This window comes from Brassica napus, chromosome A3 (genome assembly GCF_020379485.1).
Source record: "Brassica napus cultivar Da-Ae chromosome A3, Da-Ae, whole genome shotgun sequence".
Taxonomy (NCBI): Eukaryota; Viridiplantae; Streptophyta; class Magnoliopsida; order Brassicales; family Brassicaceae; genus Brassica; species Brassica napus.
Genome location: NC_063436.1, coordinates 33,720,107 through 33,729,434, shown reverse-complemented (window position 1 = coordinate 33,729,434; position 9,328 = coordinate 33,720,107). Strand labels below are relative to the sequence as shown.

The window sequence follows — 9,328 nt, the reverse complement described above, 5'->3', positions numbered from 1 at the left end:
TTCAGGTTCACCCGAGCTGACCACGTAGAGGTCGACGAGAGGAAGATTAATCGATCGATGCGCATCAGTGCTATCGATCGATACCAGGAGATGCCTCGACAGATGAAGATTAATATCGATCGATGTACACAAGTACCATCGATCGATGTCGAGACATCAGACACGCGACATTTGGACTCAGCAGACTTAAAACCCAAGACCAAGCCAAATTACCAAAATACCCTGACGAGTTTTTAACCTAGTAGATTATATACTGCCTAAGTGTTTTGACGGCAGGAGAGCTTTTTAGACCTAGTTTTGTTACAAGTTTCATTTTGAGAGAGAGAGAAGAGAGTTTTGGAGAGAAGATCACTTGTGATTGGAACTCCTTGTTTTCATTTCTTTTCATATATACTATGAGTTTCTATTTCTTTATTGTTATGAATTGCTTTGCTATGTCTGAGTAGTTTAATTATTAGATCAAGTGTTCAGATAGGTTTGTGGGATTAGCCTCAAACTATAGATCTGCCTTGTTGTGATATTCATGATAGATTTGTATTCATTGCTTATTTTAGCCTTGCTAACTAGAACTTGATCATAGGATTGCATACTCAAGCACCCTTGTTATCCCATCCTGACATCTATCTATCATATTAGGACTGCTAGAGAGGGCTAACCGCCAATTTAGTATCTTAATAGGGCATATCATACTCGAGGATAGGCCTGGCTAGAACCCGTCGATCGATGTCCTCAATTGACTATCGATCGACGTTGGCAAAGGTCTATCGGTCGACGTCTTAATAGACCATCGATCGACACTCTCTCGTTGTCGACATACTAACCGTTGAGACACGAGATCTAGTCTGTTAACCAGTAAAACATGCAACAGCTGATCACTAAGTTAAGCTGTTGAGCTCTAATATATCATGCATGCAACAGTTAGGTATCTATATGTATTATAATCTCAAACACCTGAATAGTAGCCCTGCATCTAATATCATTTCCAACTAAGTTACATTTATTATTTACTCGCTTGTTACTATTGTTATTTCATTTAAACATTTACAACCCTTAGAATTAATAAACACTAGATTTAATTGTTTCCTAGCTCCTTGTGGATTCGATCCCTAAGTACTACATCTGAACCTATTTTGATGAGAGTAACACTCCTTAGGGTAATTTGAGTGGTATCAGTGATCCATCGCCTTTTGGTTGAAAACCTCTTTGACTCTCTCGTTGACGGCAATAGACCAATTCCATTTTTTCTGCAAAAAAATGATTAGTTTAAAATTTAAATAAACAAAATTGAAAATATGATTTTTATAATAATTTAAACTTACCGCAAAATACTTGAACCAAGTCCTTCGAACATAGTCAGGTGTAAGACTTCAGTTCGGATGTGATTCTTTGAAGTATGACTTGATGGTCTCCAAAACAGATTTTTCAAGGTCCTTGTCCGTCTTAAACCTGCAAAATTTTGACGGACAATTAAATTAGATATATAACTGAATTAAAGTAAACCCATAAATAATTATAAATAAATTCAAAGTCCTTACCAAACAATGTTTGGTGGTCGATCGGGGTCGATGATGGTTAAACCTTCGCGACCAGGCATTTGGAGCAGATCCTCGACCGTATACCTGTCATACGGAGCATCCGGTGGCACCATCAAGTCCAGATGAAGTCCTGCGGCAGGTGCTGCAGGAGGGTCAGGAGCCGGGGCAGCATTTTGGGGATGTGCTGATGCTGCGGAGGATGGTGCGGATGCTGTGGTGGCACACACAGTGCTGGAGGAAGCACATAAGGTGTAGGAGGAGGCACAGACTGGTGAGTCGTCGTCTGCGGTGGTATTTCCTGAGATTGGCTCTCAGGGACGAATCTGGTGCAGATACACCACCGGAGCTAGAAGCTGTCGACGGATCATCCCACCCACCGAGAAAAGTAGTCCCATATCTCTAAACCCTAAACTATATAAATTTTAATGCTATATGTATATAAATGGATAGCGTATGCGGACATGAAATCTTAAATCAATAACACTAATCCAATTTTGTATATATAAACCACACACATATATATATATATATATATATATCTTAAACCAAAATGAAACTTAAATTTATAAAAAAAATTTCAATACTATGATTTGAAATTATTATTTGAGATTAGAGGATAATAACATTAGAGAATTTTTAGGACAACCTGATGATAGATTAACACAAATCGAGATTGAGAAATGGGTAATTAATAACAGTTTAGAGAAGCTGATCTTGCATTAGCCAAGTCAACATGTTTAGAGAGACTAATCCTAGGTTTTGATGAGTCACATATGACTCATCACCTTTGCCAAGTCACATTTAAAATTTAATCAGCCAATCAAATTATAATATTAAACGTGTTTTCAATTAATAGTATGATGATACTTTCACAAAAGATACGTGTTCAATTATCTATCTTATTAAAACATAACTATAGTACAAAACTAACATTTAGTTCAAGTGTTATTTACAAAATATGTTATTTAGAAATATTTGAATATTTTATTATTCGTTAAATATATTAATGACAAATCTGATGTGAATATATATTACTTTTAATTATAAAAAATCTGTTGAGAAAATGAAATCCTACAAAAAATTTCAAATACTTTTTGTAAAATAATATATTAACTAATCTCATGATTAAAACATAATTATATTATAAATTTATAGTAGCAAAAACTTTACTATAAAACAAAAAAAGACTCTATGTTAAAATTTTATAAATTTTCATAACCTTAGTCTTTATTATATGAAAATACAATTACTATATGAAATTAAATAAGAAAATTATATTAAATTAATATATTAACCTATATTATTTTTTAAAACACTACTTTCATTTAAATAGATGAGTAAAATATCATCCACCGTAATGCTTAACACAATGCTCATTGGATCATGTCAACAGGAAAATAAACCAAGCAGCAGATATACTTGCAAAAAATAATTTGAAATCTTGTCATCTGTTCATATTTCTATGCACATTCTCTTTGGTTGCAAAAATTATTGTATTATCCTTTTACAATATAATAACAAAATGAAGTTGACAAAAAAATACATCCACCGGTAGAATGGGTTAAATTCATAATATTTATAATATATTTATAAAGAAATATGGTAGCATATGTTAAACTTTATATCTATAATTATATATTATTATGTATTTTTTAAAAGTCACAACTATGTATTTTCAAAAAAAATTATATATTAGATAATGAAATTGACAAAAAAATATCATCCATCGTTAGAATGGATTAAATTCGTAATTTATATAATATTTTTATAACCAAATATCTTAGCATATGTTAAACTTTATATCTATAATTATATATTATTATGTAATTTCTTAAAGTCAGAACTATGTATTATCTAAAAAATATAATATATTAGAAAATATTTAAATTATAATTTCACGTTTTGAAAATATGGATCAGATTCAGAATCTAGTAGAGATATTAAATCTAACTTTTAATGTCGTCACTGCTAGAAAAACAAATACCTTAACCTTCCTATTTTGTCGCCAGTCTTAAATAACACTTGAATGTTGGAAAAAAAAAGCCGGAAATGATTGTGGTCCACATGTGTCATTATCATACCAACACATTAAAATCAACAGTCGGAATACCATAGAGTAGTCGCTCTCACATATCCATGCAACAACCGTTACCATTCTGACACGTGGCGTGTCAGTGGCACCCGCCTCGCGCCGGCCACACAGCGTGGCATTCCTCCTCACCTAATAATATTATCGCATTTTTTATTTATTTATTTATTTTTCATGTATCGTTTAATAATTAATAAGATATGAACTGGAACAACGCGAACTCCTCGCGGGATGGGAATTGCAAAAGCAATTTGGTGTCATTTTTATTCTTTTTATTTTATTCTTTGTGTTTCTCTTCTCTGCGAGTTCTTAGGGTTTCTGTATTCTCTCTCGTTCTGTGATTGATTTCTCGGAAGTCAAACCAAAGTTTTGGCGTTTAATTGGTCCCGGCGAAGATCTCTTGTTTCGTTGTTTCACTTGGTATTGTTTTTGGATTAGGTTAATGTTCCTCTTATTTCATGGTGTTTTCCTCTATCGTAGTAATGCTTTGATGTTTAGGCCATGTAATTCGAAAAGGTAACAATGGAATTTGAGTCTGAGAAAGGAAGAAAATGAAGTGTGTACGGATAAATCAGAAATTGATTACTTGGATCTAAGAGCATTAGTGTTGTAGTTTAGGTACTGCTTATTATGTATTCTTTCTTGTTGAGGTTTTTTTTTTTTTTTTCTTGTTGAGGTTGTTGTTTATTAGATCCGTTAAGATATGGATTCTAATCTAAGCATAGGCAGCAACAATTCCCCCATTCAACAACATACAACACGTTTCTCCAATTAGGAGATTACTCTCTCCGCAATTAAGAGTTCTAAACTTCGTATTTGTCTGACTTTTCCTTACAGTTTCTTTGCTGATTGAATAGGCTTATGAAGTTCTTCTCCGCCTGCCAATTTTTAGTGAGCAGGGTTTGAGATGGAGATTGCAGCTCTTTTAACATCTGCTGGGATCAACATTTCGATATGCATTGTGCTTCTCTCACTTTATTCTGTACTTAGGAAACAGCCAGCCAATTACTGTGTCTATTTTGGACGAAGGCTTGTTTGTGGAGGTGCTAGACGTTATGATCCTTTTTGGTACGAAAGGTTTGTGCCTTCTCCAAGTTGGCTGGTCAAAACATGGGAAACTAGTGAAGATGAATTATTAACTGCTGCTGGTCTTGACGCTGTTGTTTTCCTCAGGATGGTCATTTTCAGGTTACTGCAAATTCTCCTTCCCCAAATGCTTTTTCTTTGTTCTTTATAAATTATCACAACTGTTTTGACCTCTTTTTTTTTTTTTTTTTTTTTCTTGCAGCATTCGTATTTTCTTTATTACTGCTGTTGTTTGTATTGCCTTTGTGCTGCCTGTAAATTATTATGGCCAACCGAGGATGCACAAAGAAATTCATTTGGAGTCATCCGAAGTGTTCACTATCGAAAATCTTAAAGAAGGTTCAAAATGGTAATCGTGATTTTGCTTTAAAATGTGTAGTTTCACTTCTACCTTTTTCTCTGTGAGGAACTATAGTTCAACGTTTTTCTATACAAAGTGGGTGAAGTGCTGATCTTTCTTTTTTTTTTGCTACTTTACGCTTAGGCTGTGGGTTCATTGTCTTGCACTGTACATTATAACTTCAGCAGCATGTCTTCTTCTCTACTTTGTGAGACCTCTTGTACCTTGGTTTATCTCATCCATGCTTATTGTTTTACTCTTGGTTCTTCTCTACTTTGCCTTTCCTCCTCTTGAACATCTTTTTACTGTAGGAGTATAGGACCATAGCCAAAATGAGGCTTGGACATATTACTAGTTCTGCCCCAAAGCCAAGTCAATTTACCGTTCTTATCCGAGCTATTCCATGGCATCCTGAGCAATCTTACAGCGACACCCTGAGTAAATACTTCACAAATTACTATTCATCAAGCTATTTGTCCCACCAGATGGTTTACCATAATGGCATCATTCAGAGATTGCTGGTATGTATTCTCATGGGGGCACTCAGTGGTCTGTTTATTTTGTTGTCTGTCGGGTTTTAAGCTCTTTTTAGGATGCAGCTAACCTCTTGGTGTACCTTGTCAGAAAGAATTTTTGTTATAAACTTCTGTTATTGCTCTTTGTGAATATGATTTGAAAATATTGCCTACGTTGTGTTTGTTTCTTCTTCTTCTTTCGGCATTCAATTTGGTTAATAACTTTCGTAGTTGGTGCAGAGCTTCATGGTTCTGATGTTATAAAGGGTTATTTATTTCATAAATACATGCAGAGATCGATGATCTTACATAGAACAGTAGATGTAATGGTTAAATTTAGTTTGAGTATCAGCTAAACGGGTATATAGTTTAGAGTCATATTATCGGATATAAAGGATCTTCTTGTACTAACTGTAGCGCTTTCATTTTGAATAAAAACAGAAATAGTTAGAAACATATTTGAGATTGAAGTTCTATATTGTAGAAATATTTTGACCTTTAGATTATCACAATTTCTGTCTCAGCATGATGCAGAGAGGGTGTGCCTGAGTCTAAAACATGTTTCTCCTGAAATCAGTTGTAAACCGAGTTTGACTCCATGTAACTTTTGTGGAGGACCTACAGCCACAAATTCGTTTCATATCCTATCTAATGAAGGTGACAGTGTGAAAGGAATGGAGCTTGGTGAGTTGACTGTGACTACAACAGAGCAAGTAAGGAATTCTTCTGACTTTCCCTGATCTTAGAAGTAACACTGCTATCTTTGTATGGAAGTCATAGTTAACTAAAGCCACAAAATGTTTGGCTCAATTGCAGGAACGTCCAGCTGCTTTTGTGTTTTTTAAGACACGCTACGATGCACTTGTTGTTTCAGAGGTTCTACAATCATCAAATCCTATGTTATGGGTGTCGGACTTAGCTCCAGAACCTCACGATGTGTATTGGAGGAATCTTAACATACCTTATCGACAACTTTGGATACGGAGAATAGTAACTCTTGTTGGCGCAGTTGCCTTCATGTTTGTGTTTCTTATTCCTGTGACCTTCATTCAAGGTCTGACTCAGTTAGAACAGTTGTCTCATGCATTTCCGTTTTTAAGAGGCATCTTAAAGAAGTGAGTACTTTATTTACATTTAAAACCGTAAGGAAAGTAAAGTTAGATATATATATGTTCTTAATTGGTTTTAACTTGTAACATCTTTAAAGTTAACCAACCATTCAAACCATTTTGCAGGAAGTTTATAAACCAGGTCATCACAGGGTACTTACCCAGTGTGATACTGATTCTGTTTTTCTATGCCGTTCCACCACTGATGATGTATTTTTCAGCCTTGGAGGGATGTATTTCACGGAGTATAAGGAAGAATAGTGCATGCATCAAAATCTTATATTTTACCATTTGGAATGTGTTCTTCGTGAATATTTTATCCGGGTCTGTTATCAGGCAACTGAATGTCTTCTCTAGTGTCAGAGACATACCTGCACAACTTGCAAGAGCAGTGCCGACACAGGTAATATACATTTCACAAAAACGTAAGTATTTGCCAGTGTTTAAACTTCTACAGTCACTTGGAGATAGTTTGGTTACATTTTTCCAAGATCAGATTGTATGTAGTGCTCTTTTGCACATCGATAAACCATAAACTGGAGAATATGTAGGCCAGTGGAGGAATTACACACATCTCGATTTATAATTTGAGCACCTCACATGTTTATTGTTTATAAGAAAGAAAAAGTTCATTGGTTCTAATTATGGCTTCAATCGTTGACATATGCAGGCTGGCTTCTTTACGACCTATTGTTTCACATCTGGTTGGGCCAGTTTGGCTTGTGAAATAATGCAACCTATGGCTCTTATATGGAATCTGGCAGCAAAATCTATTTCAACGAACAAGGATGAGTCATACGAAACACTTAGGTTCCCATACCATACCGAAATTCCTCGATTGCTTTTGTTTGGGCTCCTGGGTTTCACCAACTCAGTCATAGCGCCACTTATTCTACCGTTTTTGCTGATTTACTTCTTCCTTGCATATCTAATATACAAAAATCAGGTAAGTCTGCAATCCATACCTTCTCTGACCTCTCTAACATAATGCCACAGTTAAGTATTCAAATTATCATTTCTGAACTTGTACTGCCAGGCTCATGATCTTTTGGATACCCTCAATTTGCAGATACTCAACGTGTATATTACGAAGTACGAAAGCGGTGGAAAATACTGGCCTATCTTTCACAACACAACAATCTTCTCACTGATCTTGACACAGATTATTGCTTTGGGTTTTTTCGGACTAAAGCTATCAACCGTTGCTTCGGGTTTCACCATACCGTTGATTCTCCTCACTCTGCTCTTTAGTGAGTATTGCCGGAATAGATTTGCGCCAATATTCCATAAGCATCCTGCTCAGGTTAGATCAATATGTGACCAATAGCTTTTATGTTCACACTATGTTCGGTGCTTGATAAATCAGTTTCTTTCTTTCAGGTTCTTATAGACATGGACAGAGCTGATGAAATGACAGGAAAGATGGAAGAGTTACACAAAAAGTTGCATAGTGTATACTCCCAAATACCATTACACCTTCAGAAATCATCGAGCAACGGTGAAAGCAGTACTCCTTTCTCAAATCAGGAGTTACCAGATCCTGAGAAATTGAAGCCAGGTTTGAATTCAGACCATTGGTTTTTTTGGTTTACTTGATTAGCGTATGAGAAATTTAACATTATTTTCTAACTTTGTTTTACAGAGGAAGGGGACGCCATAGCTAAAGAGTTATGGGGCTTCCAGGGTAATGAATCTGGTCAAGAACATGACACTAAGTCATGTCCCAGTGCTTCTTCACCAGAGCATCTGACCCCTAAGATGATCGAGCTCCACAAACTGAACTAGAACGTTTAATTAATGATTTGAAGTGCTATTCAATCACTGGGGCTCCAATTCATTAAAGTGGGGTTTAAGCAGAAGAATATTCTGTTGAAGAAGCTCAGCTTCTAAAGGAGCCAATGGTAAATGTGAATATACTCACTGACTGAAAGAAAGATAATGGTAAAAGTTGAATTGGAACATTTTTCATTTTCTTTAGTTGAAACTCCTACAAATTCTGTAGGAGTAAATTGGAGAAAGCATGTAGAGTCTTCTTGCTTAAAGAAAAAGCTGTACATTTTATAGTTGCTGCAAGAAGAAATGTATTAGTACTCAACTTTTCTCAATAGAATAATTAAGAGCAAAAGAGCTCTTCGTACTTCCGATCTTCCTTATTTTGTAAACATAGCCTTAAGTTAAAAAAAAAGAGAGAAATTTTCAGCTTAAGTTGAAGAAATGAAGATGAATATACTACTCCCATGATCTTGGTTATTTTTTTCTTCTTTCATTTATTAGAAGTAGCACTGCTATATAGACTCCATAAAAGTTTCAAAATAAAAAACTTAAAAAAACATTAACTTTAGTGAATATTCCTATAAATCCATAGATAATAAGGGTATGACTAGTCTGAACCCAACAGGTACATATGAGGGGATTGCAATTTCAAGAGTTATTAAACTATTTTATATAACTAGTGCATTGGTTACAACCATATGTATTTTCATACTTATGACTAATTAACTATCAAATGTAATAGCGGTTTAACAATTAAAAACATATTACATAATTACAGATATCAAAAATATACTATCCTAATAAATAAAATAATTAGTTTAGTATAATTAGTAATAGTACTAAGTTTCAATGATTTTCTGTGAAGATTACTATTAGATTAA

General features: G+C 34.7%; 1 protein-coding gene across 1 annotated transcript; it reads left to right on the top strand.

Annotated features, from left to right (window-relative positions):
• Nucleotides 1–3,807: 3,807 nt before the first annotated feature.
• LOC125574797 (CSC1-like protein RXW8) lies at nucleotides 3,808–8,813 on the top strand. The gene is made up of 12 exons (XM_048766581.1): nucleotides 3,808–4,044; nucleotides 4,482–4,812; nucleotides 4,913–5,059; nucleotides 5,195–5,258; nucleotides 5,362–5,571; nucleotides 6,090–6,278; nucleotides 6,382–6,680; nucleotides 6,801–7,077; nucleotides 7,345–7,620; nucleotides 7,744–7,977; nucleotides 8,055–8,232; nucleotides 8,317–8,813. The coding sequence occupies exons 2-12, from the start codon at nucleotides 4,532–4,534 to the stop codon at nucleotides 8,457–8,459; spliced, it is 2,298 nt and encodes a 765-aa protein (XP_048622538.1). The 5' UTR covers nucleotides 3,808–4,044; nucleotides 4,482–4,531; the 3' UTR covers nucleotides 8,460–8,813.
• The last annotated feature ends 515 nt before the right edge of the window (nucleotides 8,814–9,328 follow it).